Source organism: Blennius ocellaris, assembly GCF_963422515.1.
Source record: "Blennius ocellaris genome assembly, chromosome: 14".
Lineage (NCBI taxonomy): Eukaryota > Metazoa > Chordata > Actinopteri > Blenniiformes > Blenniidae > Blennius > Blennius ocellaris.
In genome coordinates this window covers 20,773,911-20,792,863 of record NC_137663.1, presented here as the reverse complement: position 1 = coordinate 20,792,863, position 18,953 = coordinate 20,773,911, and the positions used below count along the sequence as shown (strand labels likewise).

General features: G+C 38.3%; 1 protein-coding gene across 1 annotated transcript in view; it reads right to left on the bottom strand.

Moving 5' to 3' along the window:
• The window catches only part of LOC308139570 (seizure protein 6 homolog), a gene marked incomplete at both ends in the record, with an annotated part of 103,890 nt that overhangs the window by 42,294 nt on the left and 42,643 nt on the right, over positions 1 to 18,953 (bottom strand). The window contains 2 exons of the mRNA XM_080509030.1: positions 7,926 to 8,047; positions 8,469 to 9,242. Of these exons, the coding sequence (XP_080365156.1) occupies positions 7,926 to 8,047; positions 8,469 to 9,242 (896 nt within the window). The remainder of the gene's footprint in view (positions 1 to 7,925; positions 8,048 to 8,468; positions 9,243 to 18,953) is intronic.

Genomic DNA, 18,953 nt, shown 5'->3' with positions numbered 1-18,953 from the left:
ATGAAAAGAGTCATAGAACACACGCGCATCACAGCTTGTTGCATACCGAGGCGCGCACCTCCAGAGTGTCCATGCTGAAGTGATCCACTGCTTTGAACAGGCACATGATCATCAGAGCTGGACCGTGAAGAAGGTGACCCGGTGTGATGAATCATAACTTCCTCATGTGGACGGCCAGCTGCATACAGAGTGCTTACCAGGAGAAACGAATGGCAGCTGGATGCACCGAGGGAAGAAGGCAGGCTGGTGGAGGAGGAGCTGGGTTGCTCACGGCAATCTGATGCTGGGAAACCTTGGGTCGTGGCATTCATGCGGATGTTACTTTGACATGTACCACCCACCTAAACACCTCTTCAGCTCACGTCAGATGGCCAATAAAACCTTCAAAGGTCTTGTAAAGTCAAAGCTGTACATGGGTCAAGAGATGCTTTGGTAGTAAATGCACAGTATTAGAAAAGTGCTTTATAGGGCAATGACTACTTAAAAGTGGAAAATTTTAATCTGAGGGGTTATCTGAAAGGCAAATGTTTATCCCTTTAAAGGTAGAAAAAAATAGAAGCACAAGATGTTATTTATTTATAATAAACTCTATGGGAAGATGTAAAAATTACCAAAATCATGGAAATAGCATTGTTTATATCCAACTAATTTTTATTCAGGGGGCACATAGAGCACAATATGATCTTAAGTGGACCAGACCAGTAAATAATAGCATTACAATATATAAATAGCAAGACCTCTAAATGTCTGTATTTGTTTTATTGCAATAAAGTATTAATATAGCATCAATAAGTTTCCATTTAATGAACTAGCCTTTTACAATACATGACAAACCTGGAATTTGAATTAAAAAAACTGTATTTCAACAATATCTTTCGACATGTGCTTTGCACAGTGGATTCTAATTTTACCATTTACATCTTCAAATGCATGAGACATTTGGTCACATGTAGCTGGAAGTTCAAAACATAGCCAGCTACCTCATATTATGATCACAATAATTTGTTAAATTATCTCCACGGAAGAGACTTTATTAATCTGTGGAGTAATCCTGATCATCTGAACCGCTTCATCACATATTACAGACTCATGGAAAGAAAATAAGTTACACCCCTGTGTGCCTTCAGTGGTCAAATAAATATATTGCAGTAAATGTCATAATTTCTTACATTTGGAAAAGTTCATGCCGCATTGGGCTCTCCGCAAGCTTGTGTGTTTGACACCCCTGGTTTATGTCTTAAAATTTGTGTTAATTGGATGCATGTGTCACTGGGTTTCTGTGAAAGGCAATAAAATATCATTCAGATCAAATGTGCTTTTCCAAGATAAAGAGGAAAATTACATCTTTGTTTATATCTATATATAATACATTAAAAGCAAAAGTACCACATTAGTCATTATATATGATAATTACTTTCAACACAAGAAGTTAACAAATGTGTGCGATGAAGCTGATTGGTATCCAGTCCTCAGATCATTCGATGTTTGGTTTTGCCTCACGTTGCTGTCTCAAAACAATGCTCAGTCATGTGAGGATGAAAAACTTGGCTCGAAAGCTTTAATTTTCCCCTCTGAGACCCAAGGCCTTTGTTTGATATTTATAAGCTTCAATTACCAAACAAAACACAAGTGAGTTGTTGTTTTTTTCTTTCATCTTAAAGAGAGTTCACATTCAGCTGAGCTATAAATACACTTATCCTATTATTTTATTCTATTCTTTTTTTATTTAATGAGCAATCTTTGCTCATTAAATATAAATAAAGAAATAAAGAAATTATCAAATGCCTTAATTGCGGAAAATAAAGTACTATTAAGCAGAGAGCACTAATTTGTCTTATTAAATTTCAGCTCCAATTTAGCTAATTCAAAATATTTTGGGGATTTTTGAGCCAAGAAGCGAGACAGATAGGAAAAAACCCAATCACCAACTGTAAGATGGAAAAAAAAGAAGTGAAGATCAAAGGGCTGGAAGAGTGGAGAAAAAGCAAAAGAAAAATGAGATATACAGTATTGACCTCAAATCCCTTTCCAACATCTTCTTGAACGATGCTGCTTGAAGCCTGTCAGTAAATGGAAACACTACTGTAATCAGCCGTTGTCGCTGTGAGAGAAATTGGCCATGTCTAGGTTTCTAACCCCTGAAACATATTAACCAGCGCTTCCCACGCAATACTTTCTCTTCAAGCGAGAGTACAAGACATGGCATGAAACAGAGTGCGGACAACCTTCGCAGAGCCTCAGATGGTAACTCCTTGAGACCCAGGCCGGTAGATCAGTGAGCAGAGGAGACAGAGAAATCAGAGCGGGACAGATGGCCCTGGAAAGAGCTGATAGCCAGCTAACTCGCTGGATTTATTTGATCAAATAAAAAGCAGATTTTAAGCACTTTAATGCCACAGCCCAGTTCTGGAAAACCTCCATCTGTCCTCCACTAAAAGCTTATTGCAAAAGTGACTGTGGAGGAGAAGACGAGATGGGTGTAAAAATAAGACGTGCCTTGGATATCACCAATTCACTGGTCCAAAAAAGCACTTTCATGTGTATTTATATTGTAGAGATGAAAAAAAGAGGCTGTCTTCTCTGATGACTTTGTAAACTCTATTTTGACACCTAAAGTCTACACACCTGTAAGGCTGACTCAACATGAAATATCACAGAAATTGTCATCAAAGACTAATGAATGAGATAGCTGTTTTTATATGGGCTTCGATAAAACGTAAAAGGCTATCTTTATTAACAGTAATTAATCACCACATCCAAACTCCTTTATATTTTATGTAAGTTTCTACAAAAGAAATGGTGTAAATGTACCATGAAATTAACCTTTTGTCTGCAATATTACCGTCTGCTACGGCTTTCAAGTCATCCATCACTGCTATCCTTAACGAAACAGCTGATAATGTCAAGCTAAAATAAATTCTTTACATCTTTTTTACCATCCTCCCTTCCAGTTCATAGTTTTACCATTTAACATCTGAGGAGTGGCCATCTGCACAATGCCACTGTCTGCACTACACCACAACCCTTGGTGAAATACAATCCCAGACTTTCAAAAAGCAGTTTAAATGTATAGAAAATCATACTATTATCTGAATTGATGACAAAATCCCCCCCAAAATAGCCCACCTTCTTGGAAACAAGTTGTGGCTTTGAATCTAACTGGATATACTGTGCTCAAAGGATTTCCGTCTTGAAACCCATTCAAAGCAGCTATCAATGACAGAACTCATGCTATTGATGATCTCCAATGTGGCCATTTAACATTAAAAGCCGCTGTTGTTAATAGCTGTTGGTATCCATAGCAACAACAGCATCACCAGAGGCATGCTGGTTAGATGCTACTAGCTGATTTTATAATGTATGTTGCATTCACTTTAAAAAAATTTATTTAAATCGAAGGTTTTTTCTTTGTTTTAAACAAAGAAATCCATATCCACTAGAAAATACATTTCACGACAAAAAGATATAGGATTTGATTATATTTAGATTGGTCGTAAGAGAAATATATTTTGATGTATTTTTAAAATTATTATTCCCAGATAATTAAAACATTTACATTTTAATCTGAGTAATAGGAGAAGTATGGTACTTGAGTTGATATAACATAAGTAATGTTCCTGTTCTTGATATTGTAAAAAAAAACCAACTTTAAATCTCAGTTTTCATTTTATGTAGTTCTTGTGAGAACTGATGTTTATATTGAACCATCAAAAAGCCAAACATTTAAAGTGTTTAATGGGCCCAGTGTACAATTACAACCCTCAAAGAAACAGTTTTATTTTTGTTAAAGTTTAAAATACTGCACAATACATGTTGCATTGAGTTACTTTTTATTTTTTGTGCTTTGCACCTCTATTGCTCAATTCAGACAGAAGTTCCACTCTTTTCTGCTGGATATTGTGGCATTTCTCCAGGATCGGATGAACCAATGTGACAAGCTCCTTAGAAATATAATGATACATCTGAAATGCATTCAACACGGCTTTGTGGTGTCACAAGAGGAAATCAAGACATTTGTCAAAAAGCTGGGTTCTGGCAGAATTTAATTCGAAAAAGAAAAAGAAAAAGAGGAAGTTAAGAAAATCACAAAAAGTAAACTGAGTGACTTTTTTTTCTTGATTGAATGCAAAACATTTCCGTTGTATCAGACTCTAAATTAGCACAACTGTTTTGCAAATAAAAGCCCTTTTGCAGTCAAAATCTGCAGATGAGCCCGTGCAATGGATGTCAGAGAGGTTGAACAGTCAGTCTAAGAGCAGTATTTTTCTCCTGATACATTTTTTATCCTTCCTCTCCCACACTGCTGAAAGGAGTATTGAATGAGCACAAAAAGGGCCTGATCTTTCTTATTTATTCGCCACCAATCTCTGAGATATTTTTTGAATGCTGCCTACCAGCATTCAGAGGAGTCTCTGGATTCTGTAAATGACACTGTATCTTTTTATAGTGTTTTACTGAACCATAGCTACACAGCATCAATATTTATATTTATTGCAGCTCCCATAACTGTCCTTCGCATTATTTCTTTCATCCAATTCCCCTCCTTTGCCCTTGCAAACCGCTGAACTGCCTGCTGTAATGATAACATCCCTCTATAATGAAGGCCGGCTGCCAAAACAAGAACACGCACTTCAAGTATAATGTCCCTCCTACAGCTTCTCCACTTGGAGGTGTGAAGCATTCAGGCTCTGCATTCATTCTAATGGTCGGCACAGTGAAATGGTATCAATAACGAGACAATCAAAGACGACTGAGAGCATTTAACCCGGGGTGTTTGCTTTTGTGTGTCTAAACGAGGAGGAGCAGGTGAAAAAAAAATTGAAGATATTGTCACAAACCTAAAAATTGTCAAACGATAAAAGAAAAAGGTGTGATCTCTCTAGAAAACACAATGTGAAGATGACAAATAAGCTTGTGAGGCAGATACAGGAAATCAATGTATTCCTGGTCAGAATAAATCTTTTTTATTTCAAATTCTTTTACTTAATGAACATCAACCACGGAACACCTGCTCATCCATTTACTTTCCCAGAAAGACCTCACAAAGTATAAAAATTACCTCCAAAAACTAATTTTTAATTGAGGTTACTACCTTTTTGAATTTGTTTCTTTTAACTGAATAAGATTTGACACAATGCCGGGACCCGAGCGGAGAGATCAGTATTAGTCACCTCATTGTGAGCGAAGTAGCATTAGTATCAAAGCCACACTGTGAGGGTGACTTTGTGAAAACATGCCTGTTGGATAAAAGGCTGCACATAACTGTGTGCTCTGAGAAGTGATGCATTATTTTTCCATCTGAATAGAAATGCCGTGGCAGACATGGTTTGAGATCTTTAAGTAGATTTGGAGGGCATGTTTAGATGGGGGAAAATAATGCATGTTTAGAATTGTTACTTTACCTTCATGCCAGGAAGTATTGTTTGACTTATCTTATCTTATCTTATCTAATCTTATAACAGGTCAACATTGAGTTAATATTTAAAAATCACAACTTGGTTTTAGAACAAAATGTGATTAATGGCAGACTTTCAATCATACTCAAGAGCTCTTTGCATAAAATAATGAGAGACTGTTGGTATGCATTATCAGGCTATAATCTTAATAGTGTGATCCACTCAGAATCAAATTGAGGCTGTATGCGGCCCCTGAACTTAAATATAAATATAGACCCCAGCACTGAGTATTTCTTTTTTTTAATCTTTGAGATTGCAAACGCTGAACACATTCAATTATAGGAGTTTTCCAAAGACAGACATTGACTTGAACTATGGGTTTCCAGTTGATGTATCTGTGTAATTAAAATAAAGACTTTTGCTGCAAACTGAAGTATTTGCTCTTGGTCACACCGTTCTCAACAGCACACGGCAGGCACAAGTGTCCTGTCACTCACTACTTGAGCAAAAGCAGCAGCCCATCAGGCTTCATTGGCTTTAATCTCCGGGTGCTGGTGTAACTGCAGCTGCAATGCTGCAAATCAGACACAGCTTTATATATGTAAATCGTTGGAAGCGGGAAGACGAAGAAATGTTCATACTGAAAGATTAAAATTGTGTGGCAAAATGACTTTTGCCGGCACTACATGGTCCATGCATGCTGCTCCTTCGTGGTCATTTTTGTGCCTTTACAACCTTGAAACCTGGGTAGCCTCCAGGAAGAGGAGCTTCACATACAGCTGACGAGAGGCGTGACACATGCTTGATTTCAAATTCTATCGCTTCATCTTTACTCACTTTGTGTTCCCAAGGAACGGGGGACCTTGGCTCCTCATTCTCTTCGGCTGTGCCAAGCAATTGTCTGTATAGTTTGCCATCAGATGACTATCAGTTTAGCTGTAGGAGGGAAGGAGACTGTGCCCTCCCCCTCCCGTACCCCCCCACCCACCATCTGTTCACATGTTGGTGTTGAAACACACGGCTTCCTCCTCTTTCTTTATCAGACCGGCTTGATGTGTGAATAAAATATGGATTTTTTTTTTCTCTCCACTCCTCCTTCATAGGATTGCACTTTTTAATTCTAGGAAGGGAAATTCTCCCAAATGCGCAGGAGAAGCTGTGAAAACCAGGAGCTGACACATCAAATGCATGAGTGGGTATGCATGCACATGTGCAGGTAAGCGAGTGTGTGCTTTATAAGTGGTTCGAGATTTACTTAAGTTACCCAGTGGAAGCTTTTGGAGAGAAGCACACTCGCAAACATATACTCTGTCAAGACTTATCTTAGCCCTCCAGAGGCAGCAAGACAAAGCTCACACATTTTAAAGTCTCCAGTGGTAAATGAGGCGTTTGAGGAATTGCAAATGCCAGAGAACGCGCACACTGACAGTTAATTTTTATAACCTTTTGTGAAAAGACTTACCAAGCAAACATTCAACCTGAGACAGACAGCGTCACTTGTGCCCTCATCCATCCACCCAGCCCAGAAACTCACTGTCTGCCTATCTCTGTCAACCCACACAAGACCAGCAAACACTGTGAGCGGAAATTAATCCCAAATATGTCGGCACTCATACAGCATTAAAACACTTCTTTACAATATTGTGATGTTTAGGGAGTGCTTTATATCACCGCAAACAGCACACCTTTCATCCACATGGGTATAATTAATATTTTTAGATTAACCATTGTCATTTTTGGGACATCCTCATGTAAATTATGCACTTCCCAGCTGCTCTGTAGACTTTCAAGTTCAGTATAATTTTGTTTTTCACTCACGTGTTTCCAAATGCAAACCATATTTTCTTCCATTTTAAAATGTTTATTATTGCTAATTCTGTAGCACCAGAGGCTTGATAAATACCAATAAAGCAATCTATTGTTTGTATGTTCCAAAGAAAGAATTCAGTTGGATGAGATAATTTCCAGAAATGCAGAAATAAATGTTAATGATTCAAAGGTAGCTCAATCAAAGTTAATGTACAAACACAGTAACAAATAAATGTGCGTTTGTGTTATTTGGCCTTTTTGCGGTTTAATGGCACTGCCATTTTTGTTTGTGGAGGCAAAACAAACGACCCAAAAAAAAAGTTGGTTTCGTTTTGCTTTTGACCAATTTGTGAAAATGTGGCATAAAAGCAGTATCACCCTCAAGGTCGTGTTATTGTACCAAATATCAGCACAGCAGTAATTATCTCCAGCACTCAACCTGCAACCCCCTGCCAGCTGAAACACAGTGTGGTGATAGTAAATACCAACACACAGTACCTCTTTAGTAATCCTGCCGATCACATTTGGTGCAGACTAAATAAATACAAAGTGTATTTTCTCAAGAAGTTGAACCTCGGATTTGTGTTTAAAGCTTGTTTTAGCTTTATAAGCCGCCAAGTCAAGTTTTGCGATGTAACTTTGCACTTTTACAAAAAGACACTTGATGAAATGCGTAGTTTCAAATTATGGGCAACATCACAGTGAGCATTCAGCACTGACCTGGACCTCAATGCCGTATCCCAGGTAGACAGTAATCAGGTAGTTGCACTCTACTCCTGAGTCAAGTTGCTGTAGGATTTCGATGTTACCCTCAGGGTCAGTGAAATTCAGACCGCACGGCTCTGTGGGAGACAGTAAAATGACAAGTGATTCCTTTTTTCCCGGACCACTGATCTCTCTGACAGCCCACCTGTGTCTTTCTGCCCCCTCAACCCTCTAACTATCTCTGCAGATATCCCCTCCAACACCGCTCATCTGGGCCTCCAGCCCTCTGTGGCCAGTGGAAAGGACAGGCAGGACACATCAAGAAAAAAAATCAGATTGTTTTTGACACATGAGCAACTCTGTAATCTCTCGCGGAGAGATAGATGGATGTGTGCAGAATGCCAAATGATCAGCAGTGAAACAGATGCTTAATTTTTTTTCCCTCCTTTGGGATGTTTGCATTACATTTTTTGAGGAGGACATTCTGACTCTGTTTCCAATTTTCTGTGGGTAAAAAAAGCAGTCATTCAAACATTGTGTCCACATGATGATGCCTACCTGATGTTTGCACTGTGGTGATGGTGGTGGTTGTAATAATGGTCGTGGAGGTTGTGGTCACACCTTTTTCTTGAGTTGATGAAGTTAACTTGGGAGTCAGATGATCGGCGCTGGTTTTGTTTTTCAGAATGGTTTCCCTCACCGCCCCCTTCTCCGCTCTCACTGAGGTGGGCGCAGGCGTGGCCTCCGCTCGAAGACCACCCCAACTCTGAGACCGACTTCCCCATGAAGATACGGAAGCCGCAGGGACATTTCCACTTCCTGGACCTCGATTTTTCGGGGTCACTTGTGTGGTGAGGGAATCAGTTGTCGGCTCTATCTTGTCTGCTCCACTGGCCTTTACCTTCAATGACTTCTTTGGAGGATAGGACATGGGTGACCCAGGAGTTGTGGGAGAAAATGTCGTCAGTGGGGAGGTAGCGGCCGCAGTGGCTGTAGTGGCAATGTCTGAGAAGGCCGGGGCATCCTCATGGGACACAAGTTGAGTGACAGAGTCTCCTGCGTTTGGAGCCGACACATAACCTGGCATGGTGGGGTACGCAGCCACAGAGCCATCCTTCCTGAAGTAATGCTGGTCCCCCTGAAAGTTCCTTGTAAGGAGGTGGTCGTGAAGCAACAGGCCCCTGAGGACAGGCTGGTGGTTGGGGATGTTCACTGGAGAGGCCGTGGTGACTGAATGGACTTCACTCTCAGTGTCCTGTGTGGCTATGTGTGTGAAGAGCTCCTTCTCAGGCCCCAGTGTTCGCTTACTGATACCGTTTCTTTCTTTTGGACCTGAGAACAAAAGAAAAAAGGAAAAGAAAAGAGAAGAGAAAAAAAAAAACAATCTGGTTACATTAAGCAAAATATTACACTCCACTGAACTCCAAAAGCAATGCACAGTGTGAGAGAGTAGTATGTCTTTTTGACAGTTTCATTATAGAACCATCAACTCTGCAAGCCTATAATCTTCCAAAATTAAGCCTAATGAGGTGAGGGGTTGTCCTCTTGTATAATTCTTCCACACATATTTCGTTGCTAATTTAATCAGTTCATTATGCATGTACAAGTGTGTGTGTGTTGTGTATTTGTGGCTCCGGAGGAAGGGATGATGGCTTATTATAATCCTTAATAGCATTCATTTTGGAAGCTTTAATAGTCATAAATCTGTCTAAAGGATTGATATGTATCAATCATACTAGTAAGATGCAATACTGTATATGCTTTCTAAGACCGTGAAGGATGCAGTCTCACTGTTAAAGTCTGTTGGGATTTTTGATTAGTTTTTTTTTTTTTGTGAGTTGATATGGTGTGTTGCTCACTTTAATTAAAATACTGTGAAGGACATTATTTTAAGGGTCTGTACCCCTTTGATACCAACAGTCATGAGCGCCAGCTTGTAGAAAGAGAAAGTTTATCAAAAGCAAATCCCACAATCACAGAGCCCACAGGCAGTGAAACTTCAGAGAAATTAACACAAGTTAGATTTTTTTTTTTTTTTTTTTTTTAACGAACCTTTTTTGCAGGCCGGTACTCTCAACCTCCCGCTCAGAAAATATTCTCTCAACAACAAATCAATGGAGGAAGATGCATCCAACGTTCATAAAATAATTATTCTACATCAGTAGAGATACTTGATTCTGCCCCATGCCCCATGCTTTTACGTCCTTCCTGCAGTCTTACACTGTAAAGGCAACCACACAGTATGTTCAGCTCAGTCTCTTTGCTGTTTTGTCAATGACACTGCTAATCCGTTAAAAAAGGTGACTGAGATATAATGAAACATTCGCAGATAGACATCCGCGGGCAGATGCTTTTGATTTTTGATTAAATGATAACTTGCCATCAGTGGATGGGACATAATTTCAAAGTGATAGTGAAAGTAAACACTTGAAGAAATTAAAGCAGAACATGTTGGCTACCTTTGTCTTTGTGATATCTTTCTTATCAGTCAATATCAGCATTTTCCAATTTACTAGAGGGCACTGGGTGGGGGATGTGCTTCACATCTCTGGTCTATGTGGTACTGTATATCCTGACTCCTGCTGATTTTCTTCTATTTTTTTCTTTTGATCGCTGGTCGGAAAAATCTATCTATTTAAAACAGACAAAACCAAGTCAATATCTGCACCTTTTTTCACTGTCACTACAAAGCTGATCAGATTTACATAGAACAAAAACAGTTTAGTTGACATGAAAATTCCTGCGAGATGAAAGTAAAGTAAGTGAAGTAATTCATTATATCAAAGTTGGTGACTATCAGTGTGGAGTTTGCATGTTCTCTTTTTTTTCATTTCTTTATAACTGGGAACTCCAGTTTCCTTAGACAGTTAAAAGACATGAGTATAAATTGAGTGGAGACTGGTGTGAATTCCTATTGGAGTGAATCCAAAGGAGGATTTCATCCCAGTTGACGCTTGCCAGTTAGACGCCTTATTACAATAAGTGAATTATTTGTAACATTTCAGTGACCTCGGATGAATAGCAATGTATTTTTATACATAGACACAGTTTCTTTGAAAAAGTAGCTCAACACGAGTTTAAAATCGCAGCGAGGGAAGGAAAAAAAACAAAGCAGGCTCCCTGTGTTGGACTAAAAACTGTATCTTTTATACACACATAAAGTAGCTCAACAACATCCAGGAAAACAAAGCTGGTCCAGATGTAAAAAAATAAAAATAAAAGCAGGTCCTGATGTCCGATGTACAAATAACTGCAAACAAAACAATGTGATATGTGAAATGACCTGCCACAAACTCAAACTTTAATGCTCACAGAAAATACCTTATAATAATTTCTCCAAACAAAACTTATGGTGAACCAGCAAACCTCTCTATTAAAGGCTGAGCTGGGCTGCTCCTCCTTTTTAAACACAATGTGAGGCAATCATAAATAAAACAAATGTTTTTTCAGCGGTAGTGAATCACATTGCACGTTGTATATTCATCTATTAGCATAAACTCCTCCCAGGATTTCACATGATTTGGAAAACACACCCAATATTTCATATTCATGAAGGCAAATGCACTGGATTGATAGTGTGTGATACTTTGCACATCTGTCAGATGCAATCCCCAGTTAGTAGATCAACCTCCAAACGTGTGTGTGTGTGCAATATCATGTTTGTATTTATACTCCTACATGTAAACCTTTAGTAGTTCAGGCCCATGCATGTATGTATGTATGTATGTATATGTGGAAGGATGTAAGGAAAAGCCACTCCATACTACCTGATAAAATAATATCTAATATACAAGTTCAACTATACCATTCATTACATATCAATGCATGTTAAAATTACAGACAGCCTCCTAAAAAAGTGAAAAAAAGATGCCCTTTGCTTCGAAAGAGGGAGAAAAAAAACAACTGAGGAGACTAACCTCTGCAATTTGTCGTTTTAAACATTAGCATAGCTTTTAACAGCTGCAGATAGACAATCAGCTCATGCACCACTGGTGCATTTAAAAGTCAAATTGCTGCACTGTGAGTCCAAAAGGGCCATATTTTCACCATTATCTGATACATTTTCTTCACATTAGCTGATTGGGGAAAACTAATGAATTACTCTCTCCTGTGCGAAATGCACCACATAGTATAAGCATTAGCAAAAAAAAAAAAAAAGAACTTTCTTGTACCTTAGTGCAGCAAGCTTTTAAGAAATAATTAAATTAGCAGGTATTTCCCAGCTGAGACACACTCATATTACAACAAAGAGGTGTCCTTTATGACTCTTTTGTCAATTTCCTGGAAGGTTTGTCACTATTATGATAATTTGATTTGTATGTGTTGAAAATATTTTGATCGACCTTTGGCTAGTGTTTAGATTAAAGCACAGTTAAACAGCCCACTATTTAAAATTCAAAAGCTCTCATCATACTACCTCAAGATTGAATGTGTCCATCCAAAAAAAGGTAGGTTTTTTTTATATACAGAATGCATTATGAATAAGCAAAATAATGAAAATAATATTGCGATCCTCCCACATGTGTATGTGCCCATCTACATGAAACAATGCCATCAGCGTTGACACCTTAATTAGCTTGCATTTGGGGTGACAGTATGTCTTAATGAGGCAGAGTAGCTGCCAGCACGGTTTTTCACGCTCGTAGATGAAAGGATGTTGTTGACACAGGCTGCAAATGAGTGAGATATCCCTATGTGAGTGTTTCCATTACTGCTCTCCAAAAGAGATGAAAAAGGCTCAGCAGGAATCCAACACGGATGTAAGATTATTTAAGAAATGTTATTCAGAGATCAGCTTGCAGTAGCCTATCTCAAATGCTCCTCATGGTCAACCTGCTTGACATTCAGTGATAAATGAAATTCCGAAGTGACGTTCAGTCTGTTTTCTATGCCTGCTTGATTCCAATCTATTAGCGTGGTCTGGTTTGATGTGGGGGGAAAAAATTCGAGAAGATGCTTTCGGTCTCAACTGATGTTTACTTTCTCATCAGGGTGCATGCACATCACGCACGTTCAAACTCGGCAAAGGACTGTCAACACCACATAAGATGAGAGCAGAAGAATCCTGGAGAATGAGTTCAATTACATCTATTCTTGGAGGGGGAGTCTCTAACATGCAAATTATCTACATCATCCTGTCAGCCTTGTCAATCTTTGAGTATCCATGCAAGGGAGGGACCATGTGACACTACAGAACCAGTCTGATCCAGTGGGTGTGAGCACTTGTTGTTTTCATTTGACCTTAGAAGGCAGTCAGGACGTTCATACAAGGAGTCAAGAAAGACACACAAACATACACAGACTCCCAGTGTGTGCATCTGGACTCTAATGAGTTTCTGTCTGTTATCTCTGCTTACGTATTTGCCCTTGAGGTGCCAGGCAGCGACCTGTGGGAGCACCATCTCACATATTTGTTTGGGTATCTGCTTATAATCTGAGTGATCAAGTCTAAATGTTCCATCACTGTGTGGTTAGAGAATCACATATTATGTGCTTGTAATTATTGTAATATACTAGATGAGTAATATATATTTGTAAGCAGACTAAATGTTCCTTCCTTGACGCCTGGCTGGTCTGACTCCATGTTTTAATCCTTTGTACCACGGGACTGATGCGTCCTTCACTCCCTATTGATCAACAGGCCAACTATTTTATTAATGTACAGTTCTAAAACATTATATTCTCACAACATGTTCCTAAATCATCAAACTCTTGTACTACTGTGTGACGAGTAGAACTGAAAACCACAAGTGATGGTAGAAATGATAGGAATGTATCTTTCTCGCAATCTAGTGACCTTTCCATAAACGCAGACTCAGAGCCTAACCCATAGGAGAGGTTGTCATTCATTCATTCATTCATGCCTTCACTCATTCATTCATTCATTTCCGAAGTTGTACAAAAAAAAAAAAAAAGGAAAAGCAATATTCATTATTTCAACTTGTTATTTCAACTATGTTACTTGATTTCTTCATCCACACTCTTTTCTGATAAGGTGTAATGGCAACAAAGAGCGTTTTTAGCTCCACAGACTTAGAATCAATGAATGAATGCAGTTCACAAGTCTGAAGATCTAATTAAAGCGTTCGCCATGCAAAAATCTTCTTTGGCAGGGTTGTGAGTACAGTAAACATGAATCAAGGTTTTAAATGAGGAATAGCGTCTGAATGGACATGAAAATGGACTCCGCTATAAGGGGAGAAGCTCTGCCTTGCTCGTAAAACTTGGAAAGTAGTTGCACGCCCGTGCAGCATTTTGCTGATGCAGAATAGTTTTACCACCAGCCGGCACGCTAATAAAAGTTTGATCAGGCCATTCCAAAGGAAGAGTAAACAATTTTGTTGCAAAGCCTCTCCCCAGCTGACAGAATTGACACATGGTTTTACATTTTACTGACAGACGCGACAACACGCCACATTCATCTTCCTCGGCGACAGAAGCAATTCAAAGATCTTTTGATGTTCTAAGATGGAGGAGGAACATTTCCTTGTAGCCTTATTCTGTCACAACAAGAGCAGCCTAAACCACGCTTTAAAGGCAAACTAAGCATATTTGACATGTCTCACTACCAGAGAGAATAAAGAGTGTAAAGGAAGGTCTTCATAAATGACTGGAGTATATAAAGCTGCCCGCCCCCCACCCCCGATATAACTGTAAGTATGGAGGAATCTGCAACACATACTCTATGTTAAATTGTTATTGCTGAAGGAGTGTAGTAACTACACGCTGCCTCCTGTTTTCTTATCTCTGCCTTCCGTTCTGTCTCTATCTGTATTGGGCAGATTTTGAACATCCAGTTGCTGCCCTTCAGTCAGAATATCGAGTGAGTGTGGAGAGTAAGAGTGAAGAAGTGGGTTAAACCAGAGTTTCTCATACGCTGATCAATACGCGATCAATGTGTACAGGTTGGAGACCTCACTGTGGTGATTACAGAGGAGAGAGGCACCGCTGCCACATTGTTCTGATGTCTGAGCGTTAATTGGGTGTTTACAGCTGAGGTTTCAGGGAACAATCATTATTTGTGTAACTCAAAACATGTGCAGCATTTTTTTCTTTTGAAATCACAGCTTTTCCCCTTTCATGATTTTAATGATTTCAATATGGTTTCAGTAATTTTGAGGTGCAGCTGATTAGTGGGCTAAACCAAGCTTCTTCTTTTTTTTCTTTTACACACCAGTGATTTGTGTAATTGTGTGGGCATTACTCTTTATTTACGGAGTTCTTACAAATGAATTTTTGATGAAAATAGCTCGTAAATTAATCCATAGCAATACTATTAATCAATGTTGCTCTAATACGACTATTAAAACTAGCTCCATTTAAAATTCATACGAATTAATGGATCAATTCGGGTGTGATTTGTTTGAAAGGATGGATGAATATTTTCTTAATGAGTTTGCATATCATATGGATTGCACATCATTTTTAAGTAAAATATATCTGCGTTATTTACTAACATTGTACACAAAGCAAATAGGCTTTGGGTGTTTGTGTATATTTGGGTATAGATTATTTATTTTTGTATATGTATTTAATAAAATATAGATTTTCTTATTTCTATAGATGTGTGGATGTGTATTTCTGTAATTATGTATATGTCTGTGTGCATTCATGTGTGTAAACAGGTGTATATACAGTTACATATACATAAATTCAAATTAGTACAAATATTGCATATCTGTTTTTGTATACATCTGTGCTTGGTATATGTTTCTGATATGTCTGCAATTCATTAATAGTAGAATATTAATAATAATTAATAAAAAATATGTTTGTCTTTATTTGGTTCACCAGGGACTGATCGGATGGCACACAGAGGCCACACAACACAAAATAAAAGCAAATACATCTCAAGAAAATGTTCTTATAAAAATGTAAAATACAAGTCATTGTGGGCCAGCTGGTTAAAAGCCTCTCACTGAAATAATAGCAGCATCTCTGCTGAAGGCTGACCAGATTTGATTTGTTAAAAACAGACCCAAATATAAACTAAGTCTGTTTTGCATAGATTTATGAGTATACATTCCAGCTCAATCAGTGAGACAGACTCAATATTCTTTATTCATGAAGGCAAACGTGTTCAATCGATAGTGTGTGTTACTTTGCGGGCCTGTCAGATGTGATCCTCCTTAAGCCTCATTAGTAAATCAGCTTCCACATGTGTGTGCACACAAATCATTTTTACAGGCCCAACGTTCTCCTGAAATTTAAATTAAGTTGTAAATCTCTTGTATAATTTGATGACATTTATATTATATTTACACTCTGTTCTGTTTTTACCACAAATCACACCCAGGTATTATAATATCAGTCTATTATACTTTGCTGGATTCCTGCTATTTGCATTTTACTTTTCACAGTTAAAGCACATTTCCTTTTTTTTTATTGCAGTGTTTGCATTTTTTACTGAAGGAAAAGGTGAAACTGAACTTAGCTTTTTTTTATCACACAATAAGCAACATTTGTTGCTGTTTTTTGTTAGTTTTTTTCCATTAAAGAAAAAAATAGGTGAGCCCTGCACTTACATGCTTCCATATATAGTGAGAAAATCACACCCTGCTGACAACCTATTTAAATTTATTGTGCTTGAAGGACTCCAACCAGTTATAAATCTGCTGCAGTGTGCTGGCTCGACCAGTGAGCTCTCAGAACAAAGTGATCCTGATGTGCTCTGTCAGGTTCACAAAATGGGTGTCATGCTATCATAACCCTTGACACACCAGCAAGTAGCATCAAGTCATCCTGTGACAAAGCTCGTGACAAGATTTGAGATAAATCACAAGGAGACGACAGACGCTAACAATTGCAAAATGCTTCTGTTTCCCTTCATCTCATTTAAAGTTCATTTAGTTCCGCAGAGCCAAAAGCTGAAAGTAGAAACTGTGCCGCACACCCAGGAGCTAATGTGTAAAACTGCATCACATCACACAATGCTGTTCCTGGTTAATTAGAGCTAATTCATAAATTAAAGGTGGTAGTTACCATGACAGAATGAGATTACTGTTGTCTTTTTCTAAGTAGTGCTACAAATACAATAAAATACCATTTATTATCCCAGGGGATATTCACTTAGCAAGATGTTCCTCCTGTGTGTGCTCACTCAGTACAACACAGTGAGGACAAGCACAGCCTTAAATACAATAATATGAAGAGAACAATACATGAGTGGCCTCCTTTTTTTTTATTACAACCATCATTAAGGACAAAAAAAAAACTCTTCTTGAACTTTAACAGCACTTAAAAAGTTAGACTAATCAGAATGAATATAAGAGGAAGTCTAATCAAATCCAATTATGTATAAAAAAAAAAAACAAGGCAAAGTGCACTGTCTTACGAAAAGAAAATACTTTCCTTCACTGAAAAGCATATTATTACCCATTAACCCTCTTTAAGCATGCATACTTTACATTATGGTAACTCCTACATCATTTGTGATGTTCAAAAGATTCAAAAAGTACCAGAAAGAACAGAAAATCAACCTTGTGTGCATTTACAACTCATTACGTTACCCTCCAGGATATCCAATCCCAGACAAACAAAGTTTATTACAAATGAATAGGGTTTTGTACACTGTCACAATAAACACATATAATTGGAATTATGGTAACCAGAAGAGAAACATTTCATCTTATGAAATCTTTGAGTATTTTGAGATATTGTATTTTCATGACCTATGTGCTAAAATGATGCGCAATAACACAAAATAAAGCATTTTAATATTTCAGTTTGTAATAAATAGAATATATGGACTTTCACTGTTTCAATTAAATTACGAGGACAAATCTGCCTTTCTTCCAAAATCAGCTGGGATCAGCTGAAGCTCCTCTTAACTGAGGTTGAAGCTGTATAGATGATGGATGGATGAAAAGATCAAATAAAATTAAATAAAATAAAATTAAATTAAATAAAACCACATATCTTTTGAAGAGAATAACCAAGATATTTTACGCTTCTCTAATGAAATATGTTCAAAATCATGAAGCATGTTTGCAGTCCTACAACCTGTAGACCCGATTCAAATCAAGAGTGTCCACCAACCTCATGATGGGTGACATTTACAGTGGATGTACAGCCGTAAAATTCCAGGAATCCACGGTAAATTCTCAGTCTATCCTGACTGAGATGACAGAGTGAGCAATCATGGGGGAATACTCCTCAAGATGGCAACAGACAGCCTCCTCTCTTCAGTTGCATATCAATGGAGTCATCAGTGAACACTCAGTGCATGGAGAGCGCGCTAATAAGATGGGACAAGCCACACTTGAGGCAGGCTGCTGATTGACATCAATCTCCTAATATCCAGGGGCTTTATTTCCTTATTATTACAGAGAGCCACTAGACAAGCAAATCAATAAGCGGCTTCCGCTGGGCTCAGATACGAGGCCTTCAGATCACTCTACATGCCTCCTTCCAGGGTTCTCAGTGGAGGCCTGCACTCACCAATTCATCCTAACACCTTAGGTGAAAATTTCCTGTTAGTCGCTGCTACTGCTCTTCCTGCAGTATGTGCAGATTCAACACTGAGTTTGCATAAAGCGATAGGAAGGAGTATAGGAAATAATGGGGTGAAACTGATAAATGATTCCATTAGTCGACTTAATGAATTGATCATTTAATTTTGCTTGTGGGTGTGACAGGTGCACGAAAGTGGAAAGATATAGACAAAGAGAAAAAAAAATGTTGCAGGAGGGAAACAAAGAAAATTAAATTAAGTTAAGTCTGGTACAAGCAATTCGGAACCGAGTGAAGGGGAAAAAAAAGAAACTAAAGGTCACCATTTCATTCCTCGCTCAGTAATTTACAATCCAAAAATGCAATAATGCATCCATGACTGAGCAGACATTCCAATTTCCAAAGCATCAAAGTTTCATTTTACTGTCTGTCTGTTTTTTGAGAGGTGAGGAGGATAACAGCATATTGAGATGAGACGCACTCTTATCCTCCATCTGCCCTTTGACTTCATTGAGCGGAACCATAACTTTTCCTTTTCATTTATCATGGCCTGTCTCTGTCCTGGTTCATTGAGCATTGTCCTTCAGACAG